General features: G+C 39.8%; 1 protein-coding gene and 1 non-coding gene across 7 annotated transcripts in view; one reads left to right on the forward strand and one right to left on the reverse strand.

Annotated features, from left to right (window-relative positions):
* Window positions 1-18,548, reverse strand: part of SMARCA2 (SWI/SNF related, matrix associated, actin dependent regulator of chromatin, subfamily a, member 2) — a 172,606-nt gene that overhangs the window by 24,546 nt on the left and 129,512 nt on the right. For 5 of the 6 annotated variants that reach the window (XM_053574053.1, XM_053574068.1, XM_053574060.1 and 2 more), the window contains exon 28: window positions 6,617-6,834. In XM_053574053.1, the coding sequence (XP_053430028.1) occupies window positions 6,617-6,834 (218 nt within the window). Of the gene's footprint in view, window positions 1-6,616; window positions 6,835-8,623; window positions 8,720-9,971; window positions 10,093-18,548 lie in introns of those variants that run through there. The other variant, XM_053574084.1, reaches the window with a different exon arrangement.
* On the forward strand, window positions 5,567-5,763 carry LOC128580382 (U2 spliceosomal RNA). Its single transcript, XR_008378669.1, has one exon. It is a non-coding gene; the product is annotated as a U2 spliceosomal RNA (small nuclear RNA).

Genomic DNA, 18,548 nt, shown 5'->3' on the forward strand with positions numbered 1-18,548 from the left:
GGTGGGCACCTGTAGTCCCAGCTACTCGGGAGGCTGAGGCAAGAGAATCGCTTGAGCCCAAGAGTTGAGATTGCTATGAACTATGATGTCATGGCACTCTTCCCAGGGTAACAAAATGAGACTCAGTCTCAAAAATAAATAAAAAACAAGGACATGGATTTGGTTTTAAAAAACGTATGTTACCACTGACGTATCTAAGAAGGCAGTATGAGCACCAAAACGAAGAGTCCGTCAGATGACCATCAATGTGGGAAAGCCTTCAACTCAGTAAATACCTAAATGTAATTCAAGTGAAGCACTTTGGAGATACAGCCTTGGAAACATTTTTAAATAAGAACCCAGCCCTTCTGGAGAATAGGTTGATTATATGGCAGCTTTACTAACAGTAGTTCAGCCTTACTCAAAATGAGGAAAACACTACAAATTATTTCCAGTGGGTATGGGAACTGTACAGTTCCCTAGGCCTGCTGCCCATTCAGTAGTACCCGGTAGACAGCTGTCTCCTCCACTGCAGTGTAGGGCTGGAAATAAGACTACAACGCAGGAAGTGTTTCCTGAATGAATGAATGATTTTCTCTAATGTGAGGAGAATTAAATTCAGAACAAGCTGAAGTTTACCCCAATTTTTATGATACCAGCAGAGCTCATTAAGGACAAGAACATATTCACTGCTGGGGGGAGAGTGGCAGGATGGCAGGAGCAACTCCCTGGGCACAGGGGTTGGTGCACAGATCGGGCTTCCCCTGCCTCCTTCACTGGCCTCTCGGCGGCCATCTTCAAGGCTGGACCTGATATCCAAACCCTTTACAGATGGCAGAGTTAGTCTTCCTGGGCCCTGCTCCTTCAAAGACTGTGTCTTCAGACAACTGGTAGAGAGGGAGGAGGTGAGGACGCCCTACTCCCATTCTGTTTCCATATTCTTTGGTTTGAAAAGCAAGGCCTAATAAATGCTGAACAAAAGCTCCTGATAGGAGAAGTGATAGAAAGAGCATATCAAGTCGCTTCAAATAAGTTCAAGTGTCCAGTTGCAAACTAATTACATGCTGAAAGAGTGTGCAGATCGCCTCTGCCAATAATGCTTAGGAAATCACAGAGAACAGAAATGGAATCAGAAGCCTACAGATAAGCAAAGGTCCCGATTTCTAAATGGGAAACAAAACTGTTATGCTTGATGTTGACCCTTGGTAAAAAATTAGAGGAAATTATTCAGATGCCACGGGGCTATTTAGAAAAGATAAATAACATCATTAAGTACCAGCAGGAGGTCTCTCAGAAAAAGTCCTGGCAAACTAACCTCATTTCAGGTTTTCAGCAGGGTTTCTAGGTTGATAGTTAGGAGAGACTACAAGTATGGTGTATCTTGGTGTTAGCCTTTCTTGAAAACCTTGAGAAAGGACCAATGTGGGTGACAGGAGAGCATGGCCATGTCAGTTCACTGATGGTCAATCAACATTTTAGGATGACTGGTTAAAATAGTTCTGTCAACCTGAAGGGCTTTTCAGGGGCCTGTCATAGTGACCTGTCCTTTGTCCCCTAGAAACTTCTCAGTCGTAGCTGACATCAAATTTTCAGATGATGAAAACATAGAGAAGTAAACATAATTAGTTTTTATGAAATAAGAACTCAGAGAGCAACAGGCAAGAATGATGGGGTAAAAAGTAATAAAAGGCACTGCACAGGCCCAAGAATATGATCAGCGGGTGTAGGTTCAGAAACATCAAGGCTTAGTTGAAGGCTAACCTTGACAGCATTCTTTGAGAACTGAGCTCTGTGCGCGTGTGCGTGCTGGGGTAAGGAGTGAGGGTTCTTCAAGTCACATGTTCAACATGTGTTAACTCTATGTCGAGGTTGCTAGAAAAAGTAAATACACTCTGGAATTATGTTAGGAGAATCCTGGCACCCAGACAAAAGAAGCTAACCACCCTGCAATGAGCTGCTCTGGAGGTGTGGGTGCCAAGTTTTCTTTTTTTCTTTTGCTTAAGAAGGACTCTCACTATCTTGCCCAGGCTGCAGCACAGTGGCTGTTTACAGAGGTGATCATACAGCACTGCAAGTCCCAAACTCCATGGGCTCAAATGATCCTCCTGCCTCAGCCTCCCGAGTAGCTGGGACTACAGGAGCATACCACCATGCCCAGCTCGGGTGCTATGTTTTAAAAGGAAGGCAAAGAGAGTAGCATGTTCCTAAGGAGGCAGACCAGTACGGCCAGAGTCTAGGCCTCACTCAGAAAGCAAAGTTAGGTACTTCAGCCCGAAGAAGAATGTCCTGAGGTGGATGTGCTTGCTCATAAGTATTTTAAAGGACATTTCTAAGAATAAGCACAGATTTATTCTCGGAAAGCCCAAGTACAGTAGAAAAAATAGCTAGAAGTCAGAGGGTGGAATCCGTTTTAATGGAAGCAGTAACTATGTGGTTAGAGATGTCCTTCAGTGTCATGAACTGCCTCCTGAAGCAATGAGATGATGGAATGCCCACATGGAGGGAGGATGGACATTTGTCAGAGGTGCTGGGGGAAACATCTGGGTTGTGGGAAGTTGGACTATGTAGAGCTAAAAGTCCTTTCCAACTTTCAGACTGCCTCTAGGAATCCCTCTTTCTTTTATCCAAGTAACAACAGGCCATGTCTCTAGATTTTGTTAACTCCACTAAACCCTAGTCTTTATCATCTTATTCTATATCTCACCCCAGGGGTAATTTTCAAGGCTTAAAAATAAAAATTAGAATGAATCCTTTTCCAAAGAAACAGTCTTCGGTTAAACATTACAGATACTGAAATGATGATTTTTAAAAGCTTTCTACACAAGCAGGAAACAAAGCATGTTTAACAAGTCAAAACAAAGCCTTGTAATACTGCTTAATATAAAATATTCTGTTTGGGCAATAAAATGGTGGGAACCATTGGAACAGACCAGCACTACCTCTGACAGCAATTACTGCAGAAGGTTTTCACATTTATGAATCACACCAAAACACTGGCTCTTCTGGGTCACGTTTTCAAAAGTATTCTCCTTTTAAAAAAAAAAAAGGAGGCCTGGCACTAAATACAAAAGCAATAAATAGACACATAAATTATCTTAGTTCTTTATAAAAATAACAATATACATCTGTCCCAGAATTATGTAAGAACTTTTTTTTATTTAGAATTATTATTTTTTAATTCAGATTAATATGAGGGTACAAATGATTAGGTTACTGCAAGAACTTTTAAACACCTGTCTCTTGAGAGCTAATTAATTCTTCTTATGTATCAGATGAATAGAGATGACAGTTCTTATTTAATACACTGCTAATGGACACAACTGTCGGAGCCCGAATGTTGGACTAGGGATGGGAGGGAGACTAGCACAGGTGGTACTTCTTTTACAGGTAGGTTGAGTTACTATATTAGTGACTGACTTTAATGGTGCAAAAATTTCAACATAGCGAGATGTACATCTCCAGTAGCATTTTCTAAAACCAACCAAAAATATGACACTGTATCTAATTAAGGCCCTCTAATTTGAATGCCTCCTACTTGAGTACCAAGTTAAAGAGAAACACAGAATATAAATAGAGTAAGTGCTTTTTCCAGAGGATAATCAACATGAAGTGTACAGGAAACATGCGGTGGTAGGAGATTTAGTACATACACCCCCAAGAAAGTACCCAAATGTGAGAGCTAATAGAATAGGCCTTAGCGAGGGTACTTTTAAAGAAAAAAGGAAAGTATTTAAATAAAAAAATCAAATAAAACCAGGAAAATGGGAGGAAAAGTTACTTAACATCCGAATGCTAAAATATTTCAATACCTTTATCTACAGTACAGCTAAAGACACACTCAACAATCCGTCCCAGGGAATTTTCTGTTTCTGGAAATAAAACCATGGAAACCACTCCCAGAAAAGACAGTTTCTTTATAGTGTACAGAGGTGAGGTCCATTCACCTGCCTGATTAGCTACAAATAGCCTGAAAGGCTAATTAATAATCATTAAACAGTTCAAAGAACTCGAGTTATAATAACTCATCTATGACTCATAATGACTCCAGAGGTGGGTCCAGTAATCATTTCCCTTTTTTTTTTTTTTTTTTTTTTGGATGGGGGAAAAGCTGAGGCTTAGGGAGGTTAAGTATGGTCCCACAGCTAATGAATGCTGGTGCCAGGATTCAAACTCAGGCAGTTGAATAGAGACAAGAGTTTGTACTCTAAACCACCATGCGATGCTTAGCTGCGGTTTAAGGGCTGTAACCTCATACCACTCTGTACTTCGGGATAGTTTTCATCCAAGTGGTCAGCCCACAGCTGTGTACATCAGGAAGGCTCAAACGGCTACGGAGCCAGTAGGTATTACAATTGAAGGACTTGAGCCTAGTATGAAAAGCAAGGTTAACTGGCAATGCACAGTCCATCCTGGAGGATGATGGGGAGGGATGAGGACTGTGGCAGGGAGACCCTACGGCCCCAAGCAGAAGAGGCTTCCACGTCTTCACACCCAGTGATTATTACCTTAGGGACAGCTGCGCAGAGTGCTGCCAGATTCTTAGCTTGGGAAGGGACCCCTGAAGTTTTTAGAAGTCTTTCTACATTTATGTATTTGTTCCCCATCTTCCTCAAAAAAAACCCCAACAACATAAAACCAAATAAAATAATCTGTTGGCAATGTCTTTTACATCACTAAAGGAAGATAAAACCATTGTCTCGGAATTAAGAGGCCTAACTTTTAAATCTCCAAGGATTATTTATTTATTTATTTATTTATTTATTTTGGCCTTTCTTAATATTACTACAGTCTTAGACTCGCTCAGCAAGTAATGAACAAAATGCCTGTCACACCTCAAGGCATGTCTGGCCAGAGAAACAGATGTTACACTCCCCTGACACAAAGGCACAGGAGTTCGAGGTATATGCAGAGTAATACTCTCTGCTTAGTAATAGTCTTCTTCATATCAGGGGCTGAGAAAATAAGACATAATCCAAGCTGCCTTCCTGGGAACTGTTCTGATCTATGGCAAACTTACAAGTGGAACCGGGGGTGAAAAGAAACTCGACAGAGTGTGTTACTGATTCTTGGTTTACAAGGAAGTTTCATGTTCACTCTGGACAAGGAATGGACTTGTGGTAAAATTTTCTTTCCCGGATCACGTCCATTCCCCTATGTCAATGAATAGCTGATCCAAACCCAGTATGATGGGGCTGCCCTTTGTGGTCACTTCAGAATCCTTAAAGGGGATGTAATTTTTTTTTTTTTTTTTTTTTTTAGAAAAGTAGTTAAGCATGGAATCAAAAAGACCTAGTGGGTACAGAAAGGCAAGAAATTGACCCTTTCACAAACATCTCCCCTTGCTCCTTTTACACCATTTCTGAAAATATCTGATACAAAAAGGCTTAAGAAGAAAATCCCATGATGGAAAGGGTCTTGCTTTTCATCCTACTTCATCTTTAGAATAAATTTTTCCTTTCTGTTAGGGTATATGCACCACAAAGCCACAGTGAAAAACTAAAAACATAACTTAGTTATTCGTGTTAAATGCTTCCAGGTGTACAGAGTAACATTAGTTAATGTCAAACTAATGTCAACTGAGTAAACACCTGCTACTCAGCATTTTGGCTAAGATCACGTGTAGAATCAGACCTGTTGTTCCCAGTTTAATATCTGATACACCTTCCATTGGATGATAATATACTAAATGGATTTTTTGGAGCAGGGAGATGGAATAGGAGCTTGCTCTATCCACTCCACACAGCACCCAGATACTTTAGTGCCCCCAGGAATGATGCACCCTTTGGGGGAATTAAAAAAAAATGTTTCATTAACTAAAAACTGATTGATGCCACTATTTAGAGAAGTAAAATGTCTGTTTTATTTCCTATCAATTGTCCAAATGAAATGAGATGCTATCTTCAAGTGAAAACATCATTACATGGTTAACAAGTGGAAACCAAGTCGATAAATAACATCAACTAACCCAAGTGTAGCCAAACTAGTTTATCTTTAGGACTGACTGATACCCTAAAAGGTCTTTGCTTTGGTTTTCAAATAATTATTTGTTTCAAATGTTCTGGGAATCATGTCCAGAAAAGCCTTCTCAAAGTTCACATCCAAAAGTTCCATGAAAAAGATAAGATTTACTGAAAAATCACACTATGTAGAAGACGTATTATTAAGAAGAGAGAGATGGCTCTGAGAAGTGCTCAGAAATTCAAGTATTAGAATGAAAGAGAAACAGTATTTTCAATGAAGCATCTGCCTGGTTTTAAAAAGAGGCTCAACATGAAATATTTATCTTAAACATACTAGGATTCTTCTTTCTCTAACAATTTAGTCCAAAAAAAATAATTTCACTCTATCATCCCAGTACCTTCTCCCATAAATAAAGGCCTTTTGGAGGTCCTCAAGAGTCCTTCTCTGCTTCCTATGTATTTTTAATTTTATAATCTAAACTCATTTCCAGCTGTATTAATACCTGTCGAAACCTTTTACAAAAGTGGCCATTTTGAACATGGTACAAAGTTACTCACACCTTTGCAGAGAAAACCATGAAACACAAAACATACAACATACTTCATCTTGCTCCATTTAGGCAGTATCCCTCACAGCCTGGGCGAAGGATGACCAAGAGGAAGGCACACTCACTCACCTATCTTTGTAGTTTATCACAGTATCTATGATAGCGTTCATCTGCTTGGTCAGTTTGGGGGGATTTGGTGACAGCTTTTCGGCTGGCGGGCGGCCTCTTCTCTTCTTAGCCTTCTCCACGTCTTCTTTTGCAGGATCTTTATCCACATTTCTTCGTCTTTTTCGTTTTTTAAGCCGTACTTCCTCTTCCATTTCTTCCAAATTGCCGTCTTCGATGGCCTGATAATCAGAAATGAAGGAGAAAAATTCAAGACGAGAAAATAACCAAGAACAAAAACAAAAACAAAAACAAAAAACATGTTGTGTGCATATATATATATTTATATATAGTTTAAACAATGAGAATAAAATGAACCCAACTAATAAAAAAAGTAAAAGTTAGCAGACATCTGTGGAGGAAGAAGAAAAAAGGAAGGCTACCCTAATAGACAAAATGCATCTTTAACACAAGTCTGCTTCATAAGCAAAATAACATTGTTGAAGGCCGGAAACATTGACTAAAGAAGAATATGACAAATATTAAAAGAGCTATATGTACAAGTGTCTGATAACATCCAAGCGAAATTTTAGCTCAATATAAGAACAAGACCCTAACTGTTTCATTGCTGTCAGAAGGGGAAGGTAAACAAAAGTGAGGACTGGGTGAAGAAAAATATTTCCCTAAGAACACAGCCATACAATCATACCATCTTTGACCTTTCCTAGAGGTTTCACATCAATTTATTCATAATTCACAACACAGAACAAAATTCCAGCCAGATTTTTGTTCTAACGTAGCAATTAGTAAACAAGGGAACAGGGAAGTACAAAGCCACATTCCTTGGTGAACGCACTTAAATCATCCGATAAAGAACACACACTCACAAACAACAAACACTTTTTTCCAATTACCTGCAAACGCTTGCTTTAAACCAGAGCCAGCAGCACTAATGCAGAGAGATAATAAAATAGCTATAAAAACAACCAGGTATAAAAGAAACCTGTTCATAAAGGGCTAACAGATCCATGTGACAGACCCAGAAGTTTAAACTTTTTTTTCCCCCCCTTGTAAATCTCAAAACTCAAAAGAAGAAAAATAAAGGAAAACAAAAACTGGAAAAAAAGCCCCATAAAACCACAAAACCCACATAAAATTTGAACATGGCAGAGAAATTCTTTTGAAAAAAATCTTTACATTTTGAGATTGCTTTCTCACACAAAATAACTGATGTTATTTGTTCCCCCTGCCTCTCAATATTGCCTCCAGTATGCAAATGATAATCAATCCTTTCTCGTAGCTGAAAGAGCTCTAATCATAAGGCAATTACCTTCATTTCTCCACAGCACCAAACATGGCTAATATTTATGATCATGTGAGTATAACAATCAATATAAAGAGTGATTACAGCTCAGACATAATTTCTTTCACTTATACACAATGCCTCCTGAAAAAGAAAGGTTTTGTGAAGAAAACCTGGTACAGAACACAAAACAACCTGGCATGTTGAAAATGCCAGTGGGATTTAAAAAAATATGTTTTCTATGCATCCTCCAATGTGCAAATCCATAGAAGCAACATGCACACAGAATCCTCAGGGACAGTCTGAGCCTAGGCCTTAATAATCAAAAGACAATTTCCATCACGATCCTACAGTGTTCAGATAACCACTATGAAGGAGGCGAGATCTGATGAGTTATAAGGAAAAAGGAAAAAGAAAAAAAAAAAAGCTCCACATTATTTCATTAATATTCATTTGCCTAAAAGCAGGACACCCACTATACAGCTAAACATACTGCAGCTAAGCAAAGATTAAGAAAAGGAAATTGTCCCGCATATCTTGGAGGCTGAACATGCCAATAATAAATACAGCATGCAAGGCTGTCAACAGTTAATGGTACTGCTCTTCTCAAGCACCCAGTTGCACACAGAAATACGGAGAACACCGGCTTTTGATGTGTTACACACCTACACATGCCTGGGATGTAGTTCTACTGAATCTTCAAGACGGCAACGAAAAAGGATATTTACCTTACCACTATCAGCAGGCCGGCTATCGGAAATCACAGTTAGTGGGGATAAAATTAACAAGCCAGCAAAGCAGCGAGCTGCTAGTCTCTTCATCAGCTGATCAGGAAAAAAAAGAGAGCTGGGGAAAGGCTATGTTTTCATATACAAGTAATTTTATTTTACTGAAAATTTAATACTGAAAGGATTGTGGATACTCAAATCTGCTGTTTCATTCTACCCACTACAAGGCCCGAAGCCTTCCTCCTTCAGCCTGTTTTAATATTGACAACTACTTATCATATTTTTTCTCCCCTTTATTATTCCAGGCAGCAGAATTAGAGATTTTAGCTCAGGTGGTTTCTGATTCCTGCTTGCATTTTAATAATTAAGCCAATAAGAAAACAAATTAATATTCAAATTTATTTTTAAAAATTAAAAGAAGGTATGCTTCTTTTGATATTTTACACCTCATTTTAGTGCTTTTTTTAAAAAAATAAGCTGCACGGTTTTGGAGCAATCTAAAATGATTTTTTAAATAGAAGACAATTTTTTTTCCATTAAATGCATGTAAGTAAAAGCAATGTGCATGTTCTGTTTTAAATATTTTAATACAATGTTATTCTTCTCTTTAAAGAAAATCTCCAACAACTGTGATACTTCACTTTCAGTTTCATGCTGTAAAATTTTTCATTGTTTTTCTTTACAGTGGGATAAAATGAAGAGGGGGGAAGTTGTGAAAAGGGTATTACACTACTCTATGCCCCCCTTAATTTGAAAAAAGGGAACAAAGCATAAGCTTGTGATATTTGGATTTTAAATCTCTAAATCTGTGAGTAGCTAAGAAGCGGAAAACAAATTAAATTGCAAATAGAACTAGTGAAACAATATTTATTACAATTGCTAATACGTGCAGATTCTTATTAAATTTAGGTTCTGGAATTACAAGGAAACACACAAAAGTACTGACCATCATTCCCCTTAAAATTAAGGTTTTATGCAGGAATGCAGAGCTACAAAACCTCTTCCCTCCTCCCCAAAGACCCCCAAACACGTCCATATGCAGTGCTTTATGTTCTGTGATTTCTAAGGGTCTTTTTCTAATGGAAATCAATTCACTAAATACTTCCCAATGCTTTTCGCACGTAAAAGAGTAGAGTAAGATTACTCCTGCATGTAAGTAAAATTATTCATGGAGATTTTAAACTGTTCTTTTGTTTTAAAAAATTATTTATTAAACTGGCTCAACTGACTCAACTCAGCCCTGGGTGGGGGGGGGGGCGCACAAAAGAAAAAAAAAAAAAAACACGAAAACTTGCTATACAATGCTAAAGTACTACCCCAAAAAAGAATTCCCTTCCAAACCTTTTACCAGCACAATAATGAAATAAATCACAGAAGCAAACCCCCAGCTTCCGACTGGTGACGTGTTGCGCAAGAGTGCGAGCCCTAATTCAACATACAGACGGCTCCCATGCCGAACTGCCTCTAGATTTAATGAAGTGAATAGGAAGGAAGTCGGGGGAAAAAAAGTGTACAAATAAGAAATTAACACTTTCCTTCCCTACCGAAGTGGTGAGATACAACTACAGCGAAGTTTGGTGAGGCACCTCTTTTCTTAAAGGCGCACTGCACCCATTTGGCTCCGGATGTCACCAAAAATACCCTCGAAGTGGTAAAAATCCCCAGTCAAGTTAAAATAGTTAAGCATATTTCAGCCTGCGTTTTTTTTTTTTTTTTCCCCCTGAATGAAACTGGGAGTTACTCCTTCCTCCACTGGATGGCAACCTTTTTCTTTCTCTCTCTCTCTTTCTCTTTCTTTTTCTTCTTCCAATTTTGCTTAAAAGAAAAAGATTATGTTTTCATGACTCAGGGTGTGCAGGAACGGGACGCAGACTGAATCCTTTTTCAGTTAGGTCTGAGGAAAGCAACCAAATGCGGAGACTGGCCGGCAGGATTAGCTGTTTGGAGGAAACAGTTTGCAGCTTACAAAAAAGCACATGGCAGACCCCGGAAGCCTCCACACGTGGGTCCAGCCGCGGCCCTGTGTCATCCTGACACACACAGACTACACCTTTTACTGCCTGATGAAAGGTCCACAAAGTCGGCGGCATTACGCTCCTCCTTCCCGACCCCGCGGTGTGAGGGGTGCTGCCGCGCGCGTTTCGCAGAAGGGATCCATGATTGTGAATAGGTAAACAGGGACGCGCAAACAAAAAGCCCCACGCCAACCCCTGCGCTTTGTTCCCCCTCCACGTCTCCGAGTCCACCAGGCAGTGTGGTGCAGCCCGCAGAGTGGAACAAACCATCTTAAGAAACACTGGAAGGAGCAATTTTTTAAAAGACAATTTTAGACAAAGCATGGGGAATTTCTGGGAAGGGGAATGGGAAATTCGGTATTCCAGTACTAACTCTGATATTTAAACGTGTTTCTGTCCACTGACACAGGCTCCTTCTCCCTTAGGAACTCTGAATGGATTCCAGAAAGAGGACCCTGGGGTGCTGCTAGGGGTGGGGGTGGGGCTCAGCATCAAAGAATGCTGAAGACAATTACATTACTCTAGTGCAGTGATTTTCAACTGGTGTGCCTGGACACTGGTGTGCCATGAAAATTTTTAAAGGTCATTAATTAAATTATTTTCAAAAGAAGTTCAAATCACAGTACGTATACGCTTTCTTTTACTGAATTTTTTTTTTTTTGATCAACATAATTTAAGTGTGCCACAGAAGTTTAAGTTCAGGTGTGCCGTGAGATTAAAAAAAAGGTTGAAAAACACTGCCCTACTGCTTTGTGGGTACAACTCACACATCACCAAACTTGACTCCACTATTCAGGGAGGCTAAACTTCCCTCCAGCCCTGGAGAAGAGCAACAGTTATAACAAAAAAAGTGGCATTTTTAGGAAAATGTAAAATTTCACCTATGAGAATTTTTCTTACAATAGAAATACATACTAAACAACAAGAAAACTGAATGTAGAGCTCTTTCTCAAAGATACCACATCATTTTAGTCACTTAGTTTAAGAAATACCATAGCAGTGCTGGAGGAAGAATTTCAGACTTAGGGCTTTGGACAAGGCTGTTTGTGTTTACTTCTGTCCCCCTAAAGCAGCAACCAGTTAGAAAAGTAAGCATAAAAATCAAATTTCCTAAAGTGAAGTCAGCCAGACACAAAAGGACAAATATTACCGGTATGATTCCACTTATCTGAAGAAAGGTAGCGGTTACCAAAGGCCAAGGGACAGGGAGTTAGTGTTTTAATGCGTACTGAATTTCTATGTGGAGATGATGGAAAGCTCTGGAGATGGATGATAGTGGTGACTATGCAACAAATGTGAACATAATTAAAGCTACTAAAATGTACACTGAAAACAAAACAGTAAATTTTATGTGTATTCTACCATAAGAAAAGTCTCTGGGAGTGGGGGGGAAATCAAATTCTCTAAAATTTAGGAGAAAACCGGAACAATTGCAGGTTCATACCTGTTTCCTATCGCCTCGCCTCAAAACACAGCACCTAATCCCAGTGCAATCTCACCAGCTTTCCTTTAGAACTCAAACCTTTTAGCATTTCAACAGGGAGCAAGTTCAGTCTTGCCCTGGCCAATGGCTAGAAGCCTTGTTCAAAAATTCCTGTTTATTCATTCAAATGTTATTATGGAAATAACCATGATGTAAGAAAATACTTGTATATAGGAAATAACCGTTCACAGACTTTGTAATTTTGTTAACAAATGCCTCAACTATTTAAGAGATGAGCTGATCTGAAGGCTAAGCAGGGTTTTTTTCTGTTTTTCCACTATGGTACAATAAACTGATGGCATTAATTCTGTAGATCTTCATTTATTTCATTCATCTACCAGGCAACCTGGATGCCAACTGTGTGTCCAGCTCTCCCTGAGCTGGGCCTGAAATCTACAATGCTGGCCATCAAGAAGCCAATTGAGCCTCAGCTTAACTGAACTTCCTGGTATAGCAGGGATTTTCTATTTCTTGTTGAATAACTTCTTATTATTTTTGCCAAAAAAAATGAGCTAACGCTCTCTCTTTCCCCTATAGCATTAGGAAGCTACGTAAGGAAAGTTGGGGGAGGACACAGGGAACCCCAGTTTACACATCTGAGATAAGGTAAGTTAGTACATTATTTGGGGCAAAATCAATTTGGGGTTGGGAAGAGGAAAATGAGTATTTTCTTACACCTGCTTTTTTATCCTGAGCCCATTTATCCAGTTACCATCAAGTCATTATATATCTAAGAATTCCATCTGCTCTTCTCTTGAGCAGGGCTCCTCGGAGAGGCTGGGCCCTTTTGTACTTCAAGGTTCTCAGGATATTAAAAAAAAATAAATGAAAAAAATCCCAAAAGATGGTAGTATAATTTCAACACTTAGAAAGAATAATTCTTTTAAGACAGATGGGTAAAATACAATGGGCATAATTTCATTTAGAGATAATGGCAAATGGCAAATTGGAGGCACCCCCATGAATGGGAGCCTTGAGCCAATAAGTGGTTCTCTCGTGGGCTCCCCTGTGATAGGGCATCAGTGAGGAACTGAGCTTGAATGTGCTGGTCACATAAACTACACAAGACAGATCCCCTGGACCTTGTACCAATGGTGCTCACAGGTGTCAAATTAACGAGAGGGTGTTGAGAAGGTGGCACTTATTCTGGAGGCAGATGCAGAGAATGCTCGTTAATAGCCCAGTGATGAGAGAGGAGAACACACAAAGCAACTCAAGACATCAAAAGCATAACAGCTTGAGGCTATCTGATACAGGAAAGAAATAGCCCCAACCTCGATAAATCTTTAGACACACAGCATCATTGATACTTCCACTGTGGCTGCAGGTGCTGCTGCTACCACCACTGTGGTCCCCACCACCACAGTCACCACCAGCAGCAGCAACGATGGCTAACGCACTGCTCATTATGTTATCAGGCAGTCGGCGCTTTATATATGTTTATTCATTCAATCTTCACAACCGTGCTACAAGGTAGATACTATCATTCTCTTCATTTTACAGATGAGGAAAGTGAGGCACACGGAGACACAGCATCTTGCTACAGATCATACAAAAGTAAGTAGCAGACTCAGTATTTGAACTTTGGAAGTGTGGCTGTGTAAACCACACCCTTAATTTGCAGGCTGTTTTACTTTATAGCATAAAAAACAACTGCTGTTTTTAAAGATGACCCTGAATCATCAGGAAAAGGCTAACTTATACTTGCTCGGCATAGGTGAAAGCATAAGGCGACACCTCTAAGGAGGACTTCCAGCAAAGATCACACAAACCCATACACACGTTACCACACAGTCCTTACTCTGCACAGAAGGGTGGAGCCCTGACAACTATGCAGGTTGAAACTGTACAAAGTCATTTTGATGATCAATGGGAAAATTTTGATTGTCCCATGACCTTTAAAATTTTATGCCAAAACACTAAAAACTCTTTCTGTCAGTTTCATATATGTAGAAAAATGAAAAAAAAAATAGCAAAATGAACATTTACTTAGTATAGTAATTTAAAATACTAGGAATATTAAGCATTAAAGTACTTCATTTGTGAAAAATTTACCAAAAGTATATTGAACAGCGGATATCTTTGGTACCTTTTGAGCTGTAGAGTTTTCAATTGAATGGAGTTGGTGTATATTTTTATTAGAAAATACAACTATTAGAATGAGTTTTGTAAAGCGGTGCCTACTTCTCCTTGTCAAATAACTTATGATATGGAGTGAATATCTTTTCTATGCCATGTGGCAAATTGCCATACTCTTAAATTTGGATCAGCTTCCAATATTTCACCCAATGTTGCCCTTCCAACATTTCATTGTTATAAAATATCTGAGATCCTTTAATGTGAAGTTGTTTTTTTTTTTTTTCCACCTGTACCACTCACTTCCTCTAGAATATCTTCATCCTTTTCTTTTCTTTACCATGACATTTCTCGTTTATGTCAGTAAGTCCACCTTTACTAAGTTCCTGGCTGAGTATCTAGACTTTCTCCTTAACCACCACTTTGTGGTCCTACACCTTTCTTGACGTAAGTTCTTATAGGGATGTCTTCCAAAAGGTCTATCTCATTAGCACTAACTATTCCATGATCATCATAAACCTGTCTTAATCCTTGGATTCGGGGTGCAGATTTCACAGGAGCAACCGTATCTGCGCTAGTAGGGTCACCACACAGTGTAATATTGATCAATTCACACCAACTTCCAAAACAATGATACCAACCTCTACTGGCACAAACACAAAGTTCTTGTACAGTCTCCATGCAATGACCATTTTCTTTTAATTCAGCAACTAACCTCACCAGTTTGTCCTGAATACTAGTCACACTGATCAGGAATTTTTAAGTTATTATTACACTCTCTCATCTAAAGAAGATGTAAATAGTCAATTTCAAACCTAAGTGGCTTTCTCTGCTAGTGCAATTTAAACTATGTTGAGATGGCTTTCGTTTGCTTTTTATTCTCGTCAGACTTTTTCAAATACCGTGCATTGTAGCTTCATCCAGGCCTATGTCTCATGCTATCTTCACTTGCTGTTGCCATTTTCAAATCTAATCACCATGAATTTCAATTCCTGCCTTTACTTCTCGTTTCTTTCAGTACTTTAATTTTTTGGTGGCCAGTTCCCTCTCCTGAGGAGCTGTTTGTGTAAAATGTCATCTGAGTTTATCACTGGGAGACAAGGAGGAAATGTAACTACATGCTTTGCTGTCTGTGCATCCGCTGAGCAACAGATGCTCACTGACTAACCACCAATAGACTTAGAACAAAGTGATAGGACTGGTCACTGATAATGTGCATTTGTTATGTACACAGTGATTTGTGGGCTGAAGAGTTAGCAGCAAAGCCTGTACTTCATATGCAATGACTTAAAATTGCTATGTTGTGGTGTTGTGAGCTGAAGTACATCCCTCCAAAATTCATATGTTGAGGTCCTAACCCCCCAATACCTTAGAATATAATTGTACTTGAAAATAGGGCCTTTACGGAGGTAATTTGGGTAAAGTGAGGTCACATTGGTGGGCCCTAAGCCTCTATGACTGCTGTCCTTCTCAGAAAAGGAGATTAAGATTCACACAGAAGAACTGCTCTGTGTAGGTCCAGCAAAGAGGCACCATCTGCAAGCCAAGGAGAGGAGGCTCAAAAGGAACCAAACACTGACCTCGACTTCTAGCCTCTCTTACACTATCTCCAGCTAACTAATATACAGAATCATTGAAATTTGGTGGTGGGGACCTTGTGTGTAACTATATTTGGTGATGGAAATTTGTACATATTGGAATGGTGCAAAGCCAGGCTGCCTAAATGCCAATATGACATCTCCCTCTGAAGAAGTGATGGCAACTTTCTCTTTCATGCATCCTCGAAAGGAAATTGCCCCACCCCTGGAGCACCTGCTGCCTGGGCGGCCACGTCCTACATGATAGCTTCTCCCTGTCCTGGTCTTACCTGGTAGCAATGGAAATGGTCCCCTGTTCTCAGAGTGGCCTGTCTCTACACTTGCACCGGGCCTTGGCATGAGAGTCTTTGCACAAACACAAATGACAGTGATTGGCTCAATCAGTTCATTTCTCTTAGGAATTTAACTGCAGGTGTGAAAGAATATGTCCAGATGGTGTGGGAGTTGAAGCTAAGGTCATGAGGCAGGATGTAGGCCAGAGATGTTATGAATATAAAACATGACCATCAGAGGACAACAGGCGATATACAACAGGTATATGTTGCAAAAGAGAAAGAGACTAGCTGCTCCCAGGGAGGCTCTAATTCCTTGTGTACACACATGTATTTAGTTTGCTATACACAGACACATGCATACGCGCTCATGTACACAGACGCACACAGATGCACATACACGTATGTACACAGATGAGAGGAGAGGGTCAGTAGAGGGGTGTCTGGCTCCAGTCAAAGTTGAGAGGCCAACTTGGAAATGTACAGTAGTTTCAGATCTAGTCTGTACAGTGCAGCTAAGTATCTATAAAGTTATTTGTTAAATATGACTGTTCTACTTTATTTAACAAATCTAAAATTCAAGACAAAATTTTGAGTCCTGGTTAGTTAAGAGTTACATATACGTTGCAAACATAATTTGCTATGTAGTAAACTTAGTAAACTTCAAAATGAAGCTCTACTTCTAAAGCACAAGGAAGTAAGAACAGAGGTAAATATAACCAGTTTAAAGCAGAACATACTTAGCTGTAATTTGGACCTTGGCCTTGCATGGCTTCCATAGCTTTTTGGTATCCCTAGGGGTTTTGCCAGCACTAGGGGTTTTGCTGGGAATCTATGGTTGAACTCCACATGGGCAGGGGAGGGTGACAGGGACTGAGACACCAGGAGATAGAGCTAGCTGAAGCATGGTCAGTGATTTGCATGGAGTGGACAAATACAGGGAACTCTAATGAGTGGTGGCAACATATATAAAAAAGATCCCCTAAACATGCATTCCCAAAATGGAATGTCTAGAGAAAATTTTAGAGAGCGTTCCTCTGACAGTCACTAATCTGAGGGAAGGTAAGAAGCTTGCTCAGTCAACCTCAGCTCACAAGACTTGGCCCATGGTCCTGGGCTGTTCTGTTCTTCCCACTTGGCTGGAATACCAACCATCAGTTGGGTTCCCCAACGTGTGAGGCTGGCCACACTTATTACGAAAGGTATATACTTCAATCAGATATTAATTACATAAATGAAGGAAATGTAATTGTGAAAAGAAATGGGGTTCTTCTGTCTACAAGAAGTACCATGAAGTCTGCCAAAAGGTGGGTTTCTTTAAAAACAGCAACCGCAACAAAAGTGCCATTGAATTTGGTGAGGGGAAGACTGTTACAAACTGAGAAAGAGAGCGCACTCAGCATGCTGTCAACATCAAGATTCTCAGTCATTCTGAAAACACCAAAGCTGGACATCCAAAGTGATACTTATGGGTGTCATTTATGTGAAAAAAAAAAATACACAATATTCTAGTCCCCAGACTCAAAGAGGTGACCTCAACTTTACATCAAAAAATGCGGCAACAGACATTACGACCTTTCTAGTTAGAAAATTCATCTACAGGTGAGTGACGTATATAACATTTCCACTTTAGCATCCATTGATGTCCCACTGGTTCAGATTATTTCAGTTAAGAAGGCATCTGCTGTTCTTGTTGTTTGGAATTGGGGCCACAAAGCAGATTGTATTACCTTATTTGCTTATTTTTGGTCACCAGTCCTTTTCTCCCCTAATAAGACTTAATAGCTTGATTCTGTATTTTTTTCTAAATAGTTATGGGCTATATTCCATCGGTCAGATCTTGAACACTTCTTTCACTAGGTCACCGCCCTGTGCATGCTCCTAAGTTATCCTCAGTATATTAATTCCAAGCCTGCCTGTTTGGAACTGAGAGATCATCTCATGATCTGATTCCACCCAATCTCATTTGCTGCTTTTCCCACTGCTGTGGTCTGAATGGTTCTGTCCCCCAGAATTCCTATGCTGAAATCCTAATCACCAAAAGAATGGTATAGGAGGTAGGGCCTTTGGGGGGTGATGAATGAGATTAGTGTCCTTATAAAAGACGTCCCTGAGAGCCCCCTTTCCCTCTTCTTCCACATGAGGACTCAGCAAGGAGTCCCCATCTCGGAATCAGGAAGTGGAATCACCAGACACCTTGATCTTGGACTTCTCATCCTCCCAAACTGGGAGAAATATGCTTCTGTTTCTAAGTCTGTGGTATTTTCATATAGCAGTCCAGACCAAGACACCACTGACATGAGCTTTCTGCAAGTGACAGGAGCACAAATCCAATGAGTCCTCACGGCATGCTGCATTTATCTCCATCTTTGTGATCAGTGTCACATTTCTCCTGGAATTTCTTTTCTTTTTTTTTTTTTTTTATTGTTGGGGATTCATTGAGGGTACAATAAGCCTCTCCTGGAATTTCTTTCCCAGTCC

The sequence above is a fragment of the Nycticebus coucang genome, chromosome 2, assembly GCF_027406575.1.
Source record: "Nycticebus coucang isolate mNycCou1 chromosome 2, mNycCou1.pri, whole genome shotgun sequence".
NCBI lineage: Eukaryota > Metazoa > Chordata > Mammalia > Primates > Lorisidae > Nycticebus > Nycticebus coucang.